The 18,083-nt window shown below is 44.2% G+C and overlaps 1 protein-coding gene across 32 annotated transcripts in view; it reads left to right on the forward strand.

Moving 5' to 3' along the window:
• The window catches only part of MAPK8IP3 (mitogen-activated protein kinase 8 interacting protein 3), a 78,802-nt gene that overhangs the window by 52,859 nt on the left and 7,860 nt on the right, over window positions 1-18,083 (forward strand). For 15 of the 32 annotated variants that reach the window (XR_010374692.1, XM_064462281.1, XM_064462292.1 and 12 more), the window contains 13 exons: window positions 1,449-1,600; window positions 2,218-2,274; window positions 2,750-2,920; window positions 4,582-4,708; window positions 5,557-5,652; window positions 7,225-7,386; window positions 10,934-11,099; window positions 11,563-11,748; window positions 13,621-13,807; window positions 14,576-14,698; window positions 14,983-15,063; window positions 15,619-15,686; window positions 17,082-17,230. Coding sequence is in view for 31 of the 32 variants with exons in the window: in XM_064462281.1 (XP_064318351.1) it covers window positions 1,449-1,600; window positions 2,218-2,274; window positions 2,750-2,920; window positions 4,582-4,708; window positions 5,557-5,652; window positions 7,225-7,386; window positions 10,934-11,099; window positions 11,563-11,748; window positions 13,621-13,807; window positions 14,576-14,698; window positions 14,983-15,063; window positions 15,619-15,686; window positions 17,082-17,230 (1,725 nt within the window). In the remaining variant the exon portion in view is untranslated. The remainder of the gene's footprint in view (window positions 1-1,448; window positions 1,601-2,217; window positions 2,275-2,749; window positions 2,921-4,581; window positions 4,709-5,556; window positions 5,653-7,224; window positions 7,387-10,933; window positions 11,100-11,562; window positions 11,749-13,620; window positions 13,808-14,575; window positions 14,699-14,982; window positions 15,064-15,618; window positions 15,687-17,081; window positions 17,231-18,083) is intronic. The other 17 variants (XM_064462286.1, XM_064462294.1, XM_064462296.1 and 14 more) reach the window with 2 other exon arrangements.

Genomic DNA, 18,083 nt, shown 5'->3' on the forward strand with positions numbered 1-18,083 from the left:
GTGTGCAGTGTGGTTTCTCTCAGGGTCCTGTGATAGTCAGGCTTCTCCAGAAATGCTTGTCTCCATGTTGGCAGTGAAGCTGTAAGCCGTGAGGACATTGTGCAGTGAAATCCAGGTTATACAGATGGCTTTGCAACAGTAACTGCCTTCTTTTATTAGTTCTGTAATCTCAATCTTGCGGCATTGTTTTTCTCATTATTTCTTGTAAATAAGCCAGTACTGCCTGTTACAGGATACAGGCAGAGAAGGCTCATGGACTGTTTTTCTATTACAGCTCTTCAAACTGTTTTGGCTGAGGTAGAGGCTTTTCAATAAAGACCAACTGTAGCCAAAAAAAAAAAAAAAAGACAAACCAAAGCAGTAGGGGAGATTTTCCTCCTAAATGTAACTCTGCAAGGACAGGGAATTAGATACACTTCAATGTTACTTTGTTCTTGCTTTGTAAAAGGTATTGGAGCAGGTTCAGTTCCAGCTAATTCTCTTAACTGGGGTGAATCGGTCTGTTGAGAATTTAGGTATAATGGAACATTTTCAAGTTGTGCTTGTGAAATGCTGAGGAGAACTGTATTTCTTTTAAGCTGAACTGATGGGAGGTCTGGGTTTTTAAATTAAAAAAAAATAAAATTGTACAATTCCTTTTCATTTATACATTTCTTGTTTTGACTGGTCATACAAGTTTATTCCAAGTCCAGCAAGGCTGTAGCGGGACTTGGTTAATTTGTGCTATTCCAGCTCTCAGCAGCACTCATCAGCCAGGCTGATCTTGGGAATTGCCACAGTCTAGGCATAACCCAGTGCTACTTCCTAGTAATGAGTTCCCAAAATCCTTACAATTCCTTTTTGGGCAGATATTTTCCCCAACTTAGCCATGTTGTTGTCATTGTCTCAAAAGGGACAAACAGAATCTCATTCCTAATGCCTCCTAACTGAAAGCCACATGTGCCCTCATTGGAAGGCCAAGTTGCGTCACCAAAGAGGAAAAGCCCTGTTTTTTAGTTTCTTGTGCCCTACACCTTTATCAGTGTGTTCTAACAGAATGCCTCCTTCCTAGTCGTCTTGAGGGGACAGATGGCATTACGTGGTGCTCCCTGCTGCTTGTGACTGGATTCACTAATGAATTAAAACTTTGGTTTCCAAACTTTCTGGACCAACGGACCACTGTGAACTCTCATAATACCTTTGCAGACTATCAAATCACCTTGCTGGCAATAGTCCCTGGGTGGGGTTTTCAATTTGGTGGTGGTTCTAATTGTAATTTCCATGGGTTTGCAGAACATGCTGGAGGTCCGTGGGGCATAGTTTGGAGATCAATTGTCTAGAATTAGCACCTCATACAGGGAAATCAGGGGGTAATAAAATGGAACAGGAGAACTAGCAAATATGTCTTTCTGTCTCCTGTCTTGCCCTGTACTAACATTCAGTCCCCTTCCCTCTTTTGTTGGCTGAAGCAGTGCTCCTCCCCCCTGCAGGACAACATTCCCATAGCTCAGCGCCGCCGCTTCACCCGCGTGGAAATGGCCCGGGTTCTGATGGAGCGCAATCAATACAAAGAGAGGTTGATGGAGCTCCAGGAGGCTGTCAGGTGGACAGAGATGATCAGGTGAGACTGGGTGTTAGTCAACATCCCTATTTCGGACAGAACCTGGCCATGTTTGACCTTGTGGTCAGTGGAACCCCTACCAAGATATGGGTTGAGAAGTGCTGAAAGTTCTCCAAACTGTAGATGCTTCTCACCTCATACCTAATTCTTTCTCTCTTATTCCTGAACCTGGGCTTCAAATCTCGAATTGCTACTTGGAGACACTGGGCAGTTGTTTGTGTTGCTTGTTTGTTGTGTGCTAATTAAGCTAGGAGAAGCTGTAGGGAAGAGGATTGCTTCTCATTAATGAATTCTAAAGGCTATGGCTTGAAGTGAGTGTAATGCTGGGGTTTGTAGTTACCAGACTAGTACTGTGCCAATGATAATGTTGCAGGGAGCTGATAAAACTTCAAATTGAACCCACTTACTTGCTCTTCACGTTAACATTGAAACTGAAAGTGGTTGAGTGTGCTTCCATTAAAGACCAATGTATGTCACTTCCTCTGTTGTGTTTTGAAACATGTTAGAATGAATTCTGAATTTTGACATGGCTTTCTTGATGGAAATTGCTTGCCTGTTGGCAGAAACTTGGGTACGAAATGCTGAAATTAACTTGCTTCTGCTGTGTTTGTCCTTAGAGCTTCCCGTGAGCACCCATCCGTCCAGGAGAAGAAGAAATCCACCATTTGGCAGTTGTAAGTTCTTTGGTAGTTTGTGCAAGAGTACGAAAAGGGGAAGCATTGCCATTTCTACTTTAGACAGCAACTTAATAGACTCTGACATTAATGAAATGTCAGCTGAAAGTGTTGTTAGCTGAACCCTTTTGCCTTCAAGGGCTTCCTTGGTCCTTAGTGAAATTAAAATCAGATCTGAACATCCGCATTAGTTTTGTTTTACAAGCTGGAACAGATCATGAGTACCCTGGAATGGAAACATACTTACACGCAGTTTTAATAAAGGGCTGTTTTCAGAAGGTATCTGTTTCTGGAAGCTAAAAAGACCGTATGTCAATCAAACTGAAGACTTAGTTCTTTGTTTGAATTAGGACAGTTTTGGTGAAGGGCTTACAGGCCCTGATTACGTACTTGTTGCCTCCACTGTTGTGAATCTATGGTGTGTTGTCTCCCCAGGCACCTTTTCTCATGTTTGTTGGCCTTTTTCTGTCCCTAGCTTTAGCCGTCTGTTCAGCTCTTCCTCAAGTCCCCCACCAGCAAAGAGGACCTACCCATCTGTGAACATCCACTACAAGTCTCCAACAACAGCAGGGTTCAGCCAGCGTCGCAGCCACACCATGTGCCAGATCTCCTCTGGCAGCCGCACCCTCGAGTTCTTCCCTGAAGAGTGAGTTGTGTTCTGTGTGCCAAGCCAGGTCCTCCTGCAGCTCTCCCAGATAGCATCTTTTCTTAAAAATAAGTTCTTTTCTGCTTTAAAAAAAAGTCTGTGTGGTGTTAATATGTTTCTGTCTCTTGTGGTTTATCTCCCTGATCTTTCACCTATCAGTTACCATGGTGGATGGGCTCAGCAAACTTTGTCCTCCCGAACATATTGCTGCTGTGGCTTTTTAGGCCGTGATGGTTCATCTCAGCAGGAACCACTGTAGGCTTGAGTTGGGCTCAGCCCTAGTTCTGCACTTGTGTTTGCAGACTGCGCCATAGAATGAAGTAGGGCTTTTGTGGTAGAGCGTGATGGCAGCATTGGGACAGTGGGATGGAGTGTTGCCCAACCGTGTTGACAAGGAGTTTAGGTGAAGACAAAAGTTCTCTCCACAGCACATTTAGGTTACAGTATTTGGTATTAATCTTAACCATGCTAAAATAGAGCCTCTAAAGCGTTGCTACTGCAGAGGCTTCTCCTTACCCTTTATGTCTCTGACATGGAGGGAGAAAACCCTTCTGTGCTTTACTTGACTTCAAAATGCGTATGTTCTACCATTACGAGGTTGTACAGTTTCATATGTGGTATATTTTTGTGGAAGGCCTTTGGAGAATATGATGGCAAAGTATTGTAACTTCTGCAATAAGAAGGATTTGTTGGAAAGGTGCTACCCAGGAGAAGAGAGGTGGTCTTTAGAAGGGTAAACTTGTATTTTTTAGATACCAACTGCCTTTATTCTGTTCTTTTTATCTGATTACAATATTATAGTCATTGAGTGGTGTCTGAGTGCTTTTCAGCAGTGCATTAAACAATGTGACTAACTGCTGTCAGAAGCTGTTTGTTCTCTCTTGCTCTCCCCAGGGGAGGAAGCTTGTGCAGGGAAGTGTTTTTGGGTTTGTTTTTTTTTTTAGCAGGGCATTGCTGTTTGAAGTATATATGTCATTATGTGTGTACGTGTAGGGGTTTTTGTTTTGGATTGGATTTTTTTGCTGATGTTGTTTGTACCTTGGAATGATACTTAAAAAACCTATTGAAAGCTAGAACTAATATTCAAACAGCCTTTATTTATATTAAAGCATATCTTAAGAGCTCACAGATCAATTCTTCTTTTAACCTTTGCCAGTGCAAAGCTGGAATTGTTCTGTTGAAACCAGCAGTTTCAACAGCAGTTAGTGCATATTTTCCTTGTCAGCAGAGAAAGCTTTAAAATGGACAGAAAAATAAAAAGTAGACTATAATAAAGAAGGGAAGAACTCAGAATGCCTTCCTGATGGAGACATTATATCAGTAAGTTGCAACAGCTAAGCAAAAATTGGTGTAATCTTATAGGTTCATAGGTCTTATGGAAGGTTGATTCCCTGTTTCTAAAACGGTCTTGGAGCACTGAAGTGGAGACGACAATGCTTTGGCCTGCCACATTGCTCAGGTAGCAGGGAATTAGAGATTAGGGGTGCCTATGTCTGCTTCTTAAGAGGATTTTTCTCTCTCCGTTTTCCTGCATCTGTTTGAAAAGATGGATTTGGTTTGCTTTGTGTTTCCTCCCCCTGCTATGGTGACACTCCCTTAACTAGCTTCAGCTGCTGTTTTAACCATAGATTGAGAAGTAACACTGTTGCTTCTCTCCTCAGTGACTGTACATCCTCAGCACGTCGGGAGCAGAAACGGGAGCAGTACCGCCAGGTCCGGGAGCATGTGCGGAATGACGATGGGCGATTGCAGGCCTGTGGTTGGAGCCTCCCTGCCAAATACAAGCAGGTAGGGACCACTCTCCGGACAGGCTGAGGGGACATTGTCCCCCACAGTGAAACCAGTGAAGATCTAACTCTCCCACTGGTAACCTTAGCCTTAGTCCTTAAATATTTCATTTAGAGGTATCATATGCATGTTTTATTTGTATGATAATTATAGGCACAGATTAAATTAATCTTCTCTGTATTTCCACCAAAGTCAATGGAGGGGGCACTCCTCTGCATGAAGGTGCTGAAAGAACCTACCCTAAACCAAAAGTAATTAATCTTTGTCCAGAGCCCAGTACTTGTTTTTATTTCCTTTGTTATTATAATTGGGCTTGAACATTAGATATTTCATTAATACTCTGAGAACTTTACCAATCGTGTACTATAAAAACCAAATGCAGTGCAGTCTGCTCCCACTTCTCCCCAGCAGTAACACAAAATCAAATGTCATCAGCCTCATTTGTTGGCCTATGACTCATATAACTGGTCAAAGACCACCTGAAAGGAAGGAGTCTTGCAGTGTGGCTTGAAAGGGGTTGAGTTTCAGGGCATGGTGGAAGGGACTGCCAGTGTTCTGACTTCTTGGCAAGGACAATCTGTTAACAACCCTTTACGTGTCAGCAGTGCAGTGCATAGCCTCTGTTGACCATAACTGGGGCACCATATCATGGTGAGATAGGCAGCCTCTTGGCTAGTCTGCTCCCATCCCTGTAGGGAGTCTGTTTCATACAAGATGTGAGATGAAGCCTCAGCAGCACCCACCTCTGAGGCTAATAAGTTTGGTTCTTCCATATTGCTTACATCTTTCATACCATAGCCTGGTGTTTATGGCTTTGCGCTGTCCTTTTTGTCTTTTCTTCCCCACAGCTGAGTCCCAATGGTGGTCAGGAAGACACTCGCATGAAAAATGTCCCCGTGCCTGTATATTGTCGCCCACTAGTAGAGAAGGACCCAACCATGAAGGTATGTTGTCTCTGCATACCATTCCAGTCCAGAAAGGGAACTTGGAATAAGCAAATGATTTTCATTGCTAAATGTGCAATTTTTACAACAGTCTATATTTTTTTTACATTATATATTCCAAATTCTATCTTCTGCTTCCTTTTTTTGAACGGTGGTTTCTAGTGTATGTAGGGAAAAATACCTCTCTCTGTAAAGACACAATTCTCAGCTGATTCTGGTTGTTGGGTCCCATGCTTGTCTTACATCTTATGCTTTTTTGAGACGACTTATATAATACCAGCAACATTTTATGCTTATAAGGCTTTTGTAAGACTCCGTAGGATAGAATACAAAGCAATATAAAAATTCATTAAGTCAAGCAGGTGAAAGTAAAAATGCATTTTATCGCTCTTGTTTAGATTCCACTGTTGACCAGGATTCACTGGTAACAGGCCAAAATGATCTAGAACAGATTATATCTATTGAGACAAGAATATTTTGAATAGAATTGTGTTTGAGAATAGCTGGTCATCTCTCTGCAGGTAGAACACTTATCTGCTGTAAGTAGTTGTTCTGAAATAGGCAGTTTGTCATTAACTTGATTCAGAGCTGATCTTTTGATGTCATTCTGATGTTTAAGTTGTAAGAAAATTCTTATGCTGTTAGTTGTTTCTAGAAGGCTGGTGTGATCTTTGGGTAACATTCTGTTCATAGAATCATAGAATCGTTAAGGTTGGAAAAGACCCTTAAGATCATCGAGTCCAACAGCCAACCTATCACTGCCAAGTCCACCACTAAACCATATCCTCAAGCATCTTTCCTTTATGATTTTGGATAAACCCAGTATTTGTTTCTGTAGTCCCGTTCCCAGCCTTAAAACCTGTTTGGAATAGGTCATGGGAGGTTAGGTAAATTTGATTTTAGAAAATATGCAGTGTGCTTCTTTTACTGTAAACTTGTTACTTAGGGAGCTAAACCAGCAGATAGTTTTTCCTTTTTTTCTTTTTTCTGCCTGTGATTCATTTTTTGCTGTCTTAATTCTTTAAATAGCTCTGTAAGATCAGACAAACACTGATCTTTGGGCAAAGGAGTGTATGAGGAAGCAGAAGATTGCAAGGGGTGGGAGGGGGAGTAGGAAACGGGAGTGCACTGAGTGTGTATCCTCAGTCAAGCAGTCACTGTGAATTTTAGTTAAGAAGTCATGCTTATTGTACCCTGAGCTAGTAACATCTGCCATGTCCTGCTTGCTTTGCTACAGCAATGACTTTGGAACCCCAGAGTCAGAAAAACTGTGAACATTTCAGAAGCCTGTTTTCAATTATGTACTTGATTTATTATCTTTATTTTCTTTAAATCTGTTAGTCACACCTGTTTAAAAAAACAGGGATTTTCGTTATGTTACAGAGAACCTTTATCTGATATCCATCAAATCTGACTGTGTCTTCTACTAGAAATCAAAAAGATCTTTTGTTTCCAACTAAATATTTTAGGTATTTGACATATGTCCACAGTTCTCTGCAAAGTTGCCTGAATTTTGAGAGACTCTGGAGCCTCCAGAATTCTTAGTTTAAGATTCCTGTTTCTGTTACTTAGCTGTGGTGTGCAGCTGGAGTCAATCTCACAGGATGGAGACCTTTGGAGCAGGAGCCTGGAAATGGGCAGAAACTGGATCCTGGACGTGATCCCCTCACCTGTGATAGGGAAGCAGAAGGCGAGATCAACAAAAGTAACCATACATCTCCTGAAAAGAAAAAGGTCAGAAAAGAAAGTTGATTTTATTTTTCCCTCCAATGTTTTTTCTCATTCCACCCCTAACATGCCCCCTCTCTCAGTACCTTTGTACTGTGCTATAGAATGCTCCGACGTGTACTTCTGAGGCATCATCTTGTGGGCAGGGTTGTGGTGTTCTGGCTCTTCAGTAACTGTGTCATTTGGGATAAATGATACAGGATAAAATTTTCCAACTTCTGCTTTTCAAACGTTTCACAGAATCACAGAATCAATAGATAAAGGTTGGAAGGGACCTCAGGGATCATCTAGTCCAACCTTTTAGGAAGAGCACAGTCTAGACAAGATGGTCCAGCACCCTGTCCAGACGACTCTTGAAGGTGTCCAACGTGGCCGAGTCAACCACTTCCCTGGGGAGATTATTCCAATGGTGACTGTCCTCACTGTGAAAAATTTTCCTCTTGTGTCCAATCGGAATCTCCTCAAGAGCAACTTGTGTCCATTCCCCTTGTCCTCTCCATGTGACTCTGTGTAAAAAGGGAGTCTCCATCTTCTTTGTAGCTACCCCTTAAGTACTGGTACATGGTGATGAGATCCCCTCTGAGCCTCCTTTTCTCAAGGCTGAACAAACCCAGCTCTCCCAGCCTATCCTTGTATGGCAGCTTCCAGTCCTTTGATCATCTTGGTGGCCCTTCTCTGGACCCCTTCCAGCCTGTCCACATCCTTTTTGTATGGCGGGGACCAGAACTGTACACAGCACTCCAGGTGTGGCCTGACCAGCGCTGAGTAGAGCGGGATAATGACTTCTTTATCTGTGCTGGTGATGCCCTTTTTGATGCAACCCAGCATCCTGTTGGCCTTCTTGCCCACAGCAGCACCCTGTTGGCTCATGTTGAGCTTCCTGTCCACCAGGACCTCCAGGTCCCTTTCCACAGAGCTGCTCTCCAGCCAGGTGGATCCCAGTCTGTGCTGCACTCCTGGATTATGTTTTCCCAGGTGCATGACCTTACACTTCTCCTTGTTGAACTTCATAAGGTTCTTGCTGGCCCACTCTTCCAACCTATCCAGATCTTCCTGCAGAGCAGCTCTCCCTTCTGGAGTGTCTACTTCCCCACTCAGTTTGGTGTCAGCCACAAACTTCATCAGGCTACACTTGATACCATTATCCAGATCACTTATAAAGATACTGAATAACATTGGGTCCAATATTGATCCCTGGGGGACCCCACTAGTGACAGGTTGCCACTTGGAAAAGGAGCTATTTACCACCACCCTTTGGGTGCTGCCTGCCAGCCAGTTCCCCACCCACTGCACAGAGCACTTGCCTAGGCCATAATGCATTAATTTCTCCAGGAGGAGCCTGGGGGGGACACTGTATCAAAGGCCTTGGAGAAGTCCAGGTAGACAATGTCCACTGCCTGCCCCATGTCAACCAGGCAAGTCACTTTGTCATGGAGGGCCACCAGGTTTGTCAAGCACGATCTGCCTTTAGTGAAGCCATGTTGGCTTTTCCCAATCACGTGGTTCATTTGACTTGTGATGGCCCCCAGGAGGATTCATTCCATAACTCTCCCAGGGATTGAAGTCAGGCTGATGGGCCTGTAGTTGCCCGGATCCTCCCTCAAGCCTTTCTTGTAGATAGGGGTAACATTTGCCTTCCTCCAGTCCTCTGGGACAGCCCCCATTCTCCACGACTTCTTGAAGATTATGGAGAGTGGCCCTGCGATGATGTCAGCCAGCTCTCTCAACACCCTCGGGTGGATGGTGTCAGGGCCTGTTGATTTGTAGGGGTCAAGCTCCTGTAGTAACTCATATACTAACTCTTCCTTCACTGATGGTGGTGGGTTGGTGTTTGGATCAATTGGCAATTTTGTTCCCAAAGCCTGGGACCCAACAGTGTTGGTAAAGACAGAGGTGAAGAAGGTGTTGAGGACCTCTGCCTTTTCAGCATCATTGGTGATTGACTCTCCTTTTCCATTTAACAGTGGGCCTATGTTTTCCTTCTTTTTCTGCTTATGGTTGACATGCCTGAAGAAACCTTTCTTTTATTTTTCACTACAGCCAGTTTCAATTCGAGTTGGGCTTTTGCTTTTCTAACTGCATCTCTGCACACTCTGGCTATGCCCTTGTAGCTCTCAATGGATAATCCTCCACTTCTCCGTCTCTGGTATGCTTCCCTTTTGGGTTTGAGTAGACCCAGGAGGTCATGGTTGAGCCAAGGGGGCCTCTTGCTCTGCTTACTTCCCTTTCCTTTGTAGGGGATAAATTGGCTTTGTGCTTCCAATCGAGAGTTCTTGAAGAACTCCCAGCTCTCACTAGCTCCTTTGTCTTCCATGGAAGCTTCCCATGGAATCCCTCCCAACTAGGCCCTGAGTGAACTGAAGTTTGCTCTTCTAAAATCCAGAACCCTTTGACTTTAACCCAGAGGCACTCGATAGAGCAGTCGCAATCACCACGGTTGACTTCAATACATTCAAGGTTTTCCTTAATGTAGAGTGCAACCCCTCCACCTCTTCTACCCCGCCTGTCCTTACGAAAGGGCCTGTAACCGTCCATTGCAATCCTCCAGTCATTTGAGGTGTCCCAGCATGTTTCAGTTACTCCTATGATGTCGTACCCTTCTGGGTGGGCACGGAGCTCCAGCTCCTCCTGTTTGTTACCTAGGCTGCGTGCATTCGTATACATACACTTGAGGTGATTGCTCTTCTGTTTCACCTCTTGGGAGACAGCTAAGGAACCTTTATCACCACACTGCTTGGCCTGACTTACTCCCCTGTTGGACATGCTGGTGTGAGCATTTTTGCAATGGATCCCACCCCCCAAGTCATTCAGTTTAAAGCCCGCCTCACCAAATTAGCCATTTGAAAAAAATCCTAATAATAAGGATAATTATGTGCTTGATGAGGTTGTTAGGAAGATTATGGAGTCCTCAACGTTGTAAATTTAAAAAAAAAAAATCAGGCAAAGCTTTGTTAAAAAGAACATAGACAGCAGAGTCCATGAGTCTATTTGGTTCAGCAGTGGAAGGTCTTAAGATTTATTCCAGTTCTCTTTTTCAGTAGTCTTAAGAGGTTCTGTTCTGTTTTGCTTGGGGGTTTTTTTGTTTTTTTAAAGAACCAAGCTGTAATTTGGAAAAATAATGGAAAATTTTGTTCTTTCTGGTTTGTGGGTTTTTTTCTCACAGCTGTCTTACACTGCTGCCACTACAGTCTTCTGAGGGCAGCTTGCTTAAGCTGGTGGGTTGAGCGCATCCCAGCTCCCAGGTATTCTGTCTAAAGTGAATGTTCAGTGATACATTAGCCAGACATCTCAGAAGAGAAATTAATGGCCAAACTCCTCTTATGCTAGGGAGCCAGATAGGCTCTTTGGCCAGTGTTTCAGATGCTAGTGTGGCAGCATGAACAAAATTTGCATAGCTCTTACTGTTTATTTGCATCAGCTAAGAAGAGACTTGGCTCTTTGAAGCCAGCGTTGTGGCCTTTGCATGTGTAAATGTTGTCAAGCACTAATACACTGAGTCTGAGTCTGATCTGAGAGGAGCACTGATTCTGCCTGTGTGATTGCTCTTCTGAAGGCAAAGGAGCTTCATGAAATGGATGCCACGTCCAGTCGTGTCTGGATTCTCACCAGTACCCTGTCAACAAGTAAAGTTGTAATTATTGATGCCAATCAGCCTGGCACAGTGGTGGACCAGTTCACCGTCTGCAACGCTCATGTGCTCTGCATCTCCAGCATCCCTGGTAAGTGGGGCCCAGGCACTGGCTGTGATCTGCACAGGGTCACCAGCTCACTGAGGAGTGACACATGTAGTGTCCTCACTTCAGAACTAACCCTTGGACCCTGCTGCATTCTGTAATTGTCCCTCAAAATGGTAACTCAGATCTTGCCTTCTTGTCGTACCTTTCCGTGGAGATTCCTCACTGTTGAACATTTAGTAAGTGGTTCCTTTGGCACATAACGGATGTTTCTTGGGAGCGAGAGTGAGCCTTGCCCAGGTTTGGGGGGGCTCTGTAGCTGGCCTGGATGTTGATGCTATGGATGAGGGGATTCGCCATGATGTTTACTGATGCTGTGGTATCACCCTGGGGCAGTGAACCCTGAGGGTCAGCATCTTCCATCCATATGGTTACCTCAGGAGTACTGCTACATTTAAATTAACAGTGACAGCTAGATTTATGGGAGAATCTGTTCTTTGCCCTTCAGCGGCCAGTGAGAGTGATTATCCTCCAGGCGAGATCTTTCTGGAGGGAGATGTAAATCCCGAAGAGTCGTCTGGAACAGATGGTGTCTTGGCAGGAATCACTCTGGTGGGCTGTGCGACCCGCTGCAATGTGCCACGAAGCAACTGTTCCTCGCGTGGTGACACACCTGTGCTGGACAAGGGACAGAGTGAGTTTTGGGACATAAAACTGAATGGCAGTCCAATTATAGCTAGCTCCATATGAGCTTATGGTCTTACAGCTGCATCCTTCTGTCCCTGAGTTAAGTAGAATCGTAGAATCAGAGAATCATTAAGGTTGGAAAAGACCTCTAGGATCATCAAGTCCAACCATCAATCCAACACCACCGTGCCTCCTAAACCATGTCCTGAAGTGCCACCTCTACACATTTTTTTTAACACCTCCAGGGACGGTGACTCCACCACCTCTCTGGGAAGCCTGTTCCAATGCATGACCGCTCTTTCAGTAAAGAAATTTTTCCTAATATGCAATCCAAACCATCCATGATGCAACTCAAGGCCGTTGCCTCTCGTCCAATCACTAGCAACCTGGGAGAAGAGACCAACACCCACCTCACTGCAACCTCCTTTCAGGTGGTTGTAGAGAGTGATAAGGTCTCCTGTCAGCAAGTATTTCAGAGGCCTCGAGAGGTTTTTTTAAAATGGTTCAGGAAGACCAAAGGCCCTTTTGCGCCTTTTTCTCACTCAGAGAAAAAAGGTGGGCTCTGAAGAGAAATGTACTCTTTAGAGCCCTCCTTTTTTCTCTGAGTGATCCACATCCTGCAGCCTGGTTGCGGGGGTCGTATAGCAGAATATTTTGGACAGGTGAGGTGTTTGCCCTGCTACAATTGCTTCTATTCTCATTGCCTTCTCCTCTGAACCATAACTGACTTCACAGGAGGTCCATATGAAAACTGTAGTGATGCCCTTGCTCACTCCATACTCCAGGGGCAGCCCTGGAGAACTTCTGATGTTTTGCTAGTCACAGATTGTGCCTCACTTTAAATCCAAGCAGAAAACACTGGATGAGCTGTTGTTTCTGGTGCAGGCTCAGGGCTTGATTGAATTTGGCAAGAAAGGATAAATTAAAAAATTGACAGCCTGGTTTCTATATAGGTAACTTACCAGCTATTGGGAGGAGCTGTTGACACTCTCGAGGGCAGAGAGGCCCTGCAGTGAGACCTGGACAGACTGGAGAGCTGGGCAGTCACCAACCACATGAAGTTTAACAAGGGCAAGTGCAGGATTTTCCACCTGGGGCACGGCCACCCTGGGTGTACATACAGACTGGGGAACGAGAGGCTGGAGGGCAGCTCTGCAGTGGGGGACCTGGGGGTCTGGTCCATGGCAAGCTGAATGTGAGCCAACAGTGTGCCCTGGCAGCCAAGAGGGACAGCTGTGTCCTGGGGTACATCAAGCACTGCATTGCAGCTGGTTGAGGGAGGTGATTGTCCTGCTCTGCTCTGCACTGATGCGGCCTCACCTCGAGTGCTGTGCCCAGTTTTGGGCGCCACAGTACATGAAGGGTACAAAGCTGCTAGAGTGTCCAGAGAAGGGCCATGAAGTTGGGCAAGGGTTTAAAGGAGAAACCGTACAAGGAGTGGCTAAAGTCACTAGGTTTGTTCAGCCTGGAGAAGAGGAGACTGAGGGGAGACCTCATTGTGGTCTGTGGTTCCTCACAAGGGGAGGAGGAGCGGCAGGCACTGATCTCTTCTCTCTGGTGACCAGCGATAGGACCCAAGGGAATGGCAGGAAGATGCGCCAGGGGAGGTTTAGGTTGGATATTAGGAAAAGGCTCTTCACCCAGAGGGTGGTGGAGCACTGGAACAGGCTCCCCCAGGAGATAGTCATGGCACCGAGCCTGACGAATTCAAGAAGCACATGGACAATGCTGTCAGAGACATGGTGTGAATTTTGAGGTTGGCCTGTGCAGGGACAGGAGTTGGACTTGGTGATCCTTGTGGATCCCTTCCAACTCAGGACATTCTATGATTCTGATTCTAGCTCATTCTCCAGTATGTCTTACACTCTTTGTCTTTTAGGTGAGGTGGCTGCTGTCTGCAATGGGAAGATCAACCAGTCCCAGTCTACTGAGGAGGCAACAGAAGCAACAGAGGTACCAGAGAACGGTACAAGCGAGGCAGAGCCTGCTCAGGCCCGGACCGGGCCCCTCACGGAGCACGTGTTTACAGATCCAGTCCCTGCACAGGCACCTCTTAGGCAAAACGGGTAGGCAGTCTGGGCCAAAGTGTCAGATCAGTCATAAGCTTTTTCATATGACAACCAGCCTGATCTTCTGATGAAGTGTCAAACTTTTTTCAGTTTTGTGCCCAAATAGTATTACAGATGGGGTGACAGGGAGAGAAAGAAATGAAATGAAAATAAACATGGTTCAACCTGCAGAAGTGTTAGCTGTTTAAGTATAGATATTTGACCTCTCAGTATGAATTTAGACCTGCTGTTAAGACAGATCTTCCAAAGTACACATACACTTCATGTTCTTACTGAAGGAACTTATTGATTCATGTGTAAAAATTACGATTGATTTATTGTAGTAGTACCTCTAATGTGCTGTAAAGATAATGAAAAAAGCATATTCACCACCCAAAAATTCTTAAGACAATTGAGTCTGATATGATGGCCTGAGGAGCAAGGTGGAAGTCTTGGATAGAAATTGTTCCTAAATGACCAAGTTGTCCTAAGTTGTTTCTGCTGAAGTTGGAAACGATCAGAGAAAATATTGTTTATGTAATAGTACCACCAAACACTAAGTTAAGTTCTATGGATTTGGATTACTTGCTATTTGTATTGGTGGGGAAAAAAGGAGGTTTTGCAAATTGCAAATTCAGGAGTCAAGCAATTTAAAACTCTGAAGACAAGGGAGCGATTTGTGTATACAGGTGCCCTTATCTGCTTATGAATGCCAGACTGTGAGCATAGATGGGTATTCTGTGCATTGCTGCTAAAGCTTCTAACGATGTTCTTTTGCCTCTTCAGGGAGAATGGGCAGCCGAAGACAGAGTCAAGCATGACACTGCCAGATCAGGAGTTGAATGGGGATGCTGCTGGGACTTGCACCAGTGCTGCCCCTACTATGTGGCTGGGAGCACAGAATGGCTGGTATGTTCCCCTTGGGCTGGCAGATCTCTCTGTCACCTCCATTCTCTGGGCTCCACTTTTCATGTGCTCACACCTTTAATTTACTTCTTGTTTCTGGAGTAGGTTTTCTTTGCTCATTGTTGTTCTGAGCCCTCAGTTCATTATAGGCACAGGGATCTAACTTAATGTCCTTAACCTAACCTTGCCTGACCTCCACCTTTCCTAGCATAAGCAGACTCAAGCCTAGTCAGGCTGAAGGTGTGGGGCCTCTTTGATAACCCTCTCCGATTTGTACTTTCTCACAGGCTTTATGTGCACTCGGCTGTATCCAACTGGAAGAAGTGTCTGCACTCGATAAAGCTGAAGGACTCTGTACTGAGTCTAGTGTAAGTGTGCATGCCAAGGGACACTGAAGGAGAAGGTTCAGTGCCTAAGCGGTACTTTAGGTAGGAGTAGTAGCCCTTTGTCAGTCATATTCTTCGTTGCGCTTCTAAGTGCATTGGTTTGTGAGGAAAGTTCCCCAAGTTTTTTTGTAATTGGAAAGGCTCAATACTGAGCCATTTTCCTGCTCAGCTGCAGAACCGACCCAATTCAATAAGAAAGATACTAAATGAGGTTAGCAGTATCAGGATATCTGGAGGAAATAAGCATGAGGAGAAAGACAAAATTTCACTGGAGTGTAAATTCAGTGGAATTTATTGAAATTGATGGAGTTTGTAGTGTGAAGGAGAAGTTAACCTCAACAGGAAATTTATGGGTAATCTTACTACAACAAAAGTAAGAGGTATGACCCTTGGCCCCTGCAGGATGTTCCTGCAAGCGCTAAACTGAATGGGAATAGTAGAGAGAACAGAAAGATGGTGTGCATGGATGTTAGAAATGATTTGTTAGTCACTCACTTCTACAGATTTTTGTAAGTATTTACTTTGCTGTGATTTCAGGCACGTGAAAGGGAGAGTCCTTGTTGCTCTAGCAGATGGAACACTAGCCATATTCCACCGGGGAGAAGGTAAGAACCAACATAAAAAGAGAAAACCAAACTTGGCCCAAAGTGTAGCAATGGATTAAATGCTATTCTGAGTTGAGAAGGAAAGGTGCTGGCTTGTCAGAGCACCAACACACAGTTAAAATGCATAGCTATTATACACATGTAATCCTTATCCTAAAACACCTAAGGCATACTTCAACAGCATTTCTGAACAAAAACGTGTGTATGTGCTGTGTAGCACATGTGGGGTGAATGCAACACTTTCAGGAATGCATATGCTCTGCAGTTGTTTCAGGTGTGCTTGCTAAGTTTAACGCATTCACAAATCAGCTGTAACAGGGCATGCACAGGGAGCTCCACACAGCTCAGGCTGTACCTGAGCAGATCATCTGTGCAGTTGCAAACAGGCCTGCTGCTTCCCAGAGAAGTTGGACTCTCTTTAAGTAGTGGAATTGATCACTGCATACACAGCAGGCAGAGCTGGGATTCTCTAGAATTCTGAAAATCCCAAACAAATGGTGCCTTTGCATTACACTTGGTCAGTTTTTCTTGTTGCAAAAATGAGATGTCTGAGTAATCTGACATGACTTAACCTTGCCACTTCAAGATAATTTTTGAATTCTGTATTTCTTGTCCTCTTCACCGGTTTTGTTTCTCTATGACTTGAGCAGTTTCTGAGCTGTGTTCATATCTGAAAGCACATGGGAATTTGCTGCGTCTAATGTTTGCGTATTAAGAACTTAGTTATTCATTGAGTAGCGGTTTATCCAGCAAGCTGAAATACAGATTTCTGGTTTTGTGCAATCTAAATTCTGATTCAACCTTTGTCACGAGTTCAAGCCTGACCATTGACACATACAAATCATCCCCATCAGAAATAGGATGAAGCTTCATGATATAGAGGCCACCTGTCTCTGAAGGACACAGTATCTGCCTGGTTAGTTAGAAAGTAAGCATGACAGAAAGAAGATTGATTCCCTAGCCTGGATTTGACACTTTGGGGAAATTACGTTGTCTGTCTGTGACATGAAGAAGCCTCACCACAAGGACTGTACGGTCCATTTCCTTTTAAATTTCTGCATAGTCTTGTTAGACTGTCTTCTTCCCCTGCTTCCCCTGTTTTTGTTGTACTTGTTAGAGAAGCCTGTTCACTTCATTACAATAAAAGGATGTTTAAATTAGCCTGGTTTGGAGAGCTTTCAGCCCACCAAACTAATTGTCATGTGTTTCATAAGTATAAGGCTGTGCCCAAAGTAGTATTGTGGATTCATGGGAAGTTCACAGACATAAGTAAAATGAGCGTTTGAGTATTAGCTATGCCTGTATACCTAGATATACATGGAAAGGTAGATGATTCTGTTGTATACTGATGTGTCATGAAGGAGATGCATCTTTCCACACTTGTTTTCACCTTAGATGGTCAGTGGGATCTCAGTAATTACCACCTAATGGACCTTGGTCACACTCACCATTCCATCCGCTGCATGGCTGTTGTGTATGATAGAGTCTGGTGTGGCTACAAGAACAAAATCCATGTTATCCAGCCTAAGACAATGCAGATTGAGGTAAGAAGACAAATGTGTGTGTATGCATGCACATGCCTATGTTGTATTTATTCTTAGAGCTGTTTTCTGCTGCAGTGTACAAAAATGCAGAACACTTTGTATTGTTATTGCTGACTGTAGGACCCAAACTGTCAGAGTCACGTTATGACCCAGCCTGCCAGGGGTTATTTATTCCTTCCTCCCTTTGCAGAGCTTAAATCCTTAGAAAAGTCTAAACTGAGCACTTTCTTTGCCTTTACTAGTGAGTCTATGGGGCCATGTACTGCACAAATGTACGTGTGTACTTTGTACTTTACAGCTACCCTTCATATATGGTCTAAGACTTCTCTATCTGTAGGCGTTGTGGCACAAAGGAAGAGTACAGTTAGCAAGCCCCAGTGATCCCACTTGCCTAAAGCAAAAAAATGACATTTAGAGCCTTTTTGTTGAAATTGAATACAGTGGTGTTGGTACAAACCTGTTTGACAGTGCTTGGAATAATTCTAAACCAAGGCAGAAGAAGTGCTGAATCTGAAGTTCACATCAGTGAGCCAAGGCAGTTTGATCTTTGGAATTTATACTAGGGTTATGTGTTTTCCTTTTCTACGAAGCACATTGAAGGCTCTTGGTTTCTAAATGTTCTTACTCCTGAAGTGGTTTGCAAAGACCATCATTTCTGCAGAGCTGCTATACAACTCATCATTTCAAGCGAGGGATTTTCTGTGTACTGTAGTGAATTTCTGAGGTCAGCTGGCATTAACAGATTTTTCTCCAAGAGCTTTGAAACCCGAACAAGTGATCTCAGTTGAGGAAAATGGAGTATATGTGTAGATAATTGCAAACGTTTTGTGAACTCACATTGGTCCACCTATTT

The sequence above is a fragment of the Phalacrocorax carbo genome, chromosome 10, assembly GCF_963921805.1.
Source record: "Phalacrocorax carbo chromosome 10, bPhaCar2.1, whole genome shotgun sequence".
Classification (NCBI taxonomy): Eukaryota; Metazoa; Chordata; class Aves; order Suliformes; family Phalacrocoracidae; genus Phalacrocorax; species Phalacrocorax carbo.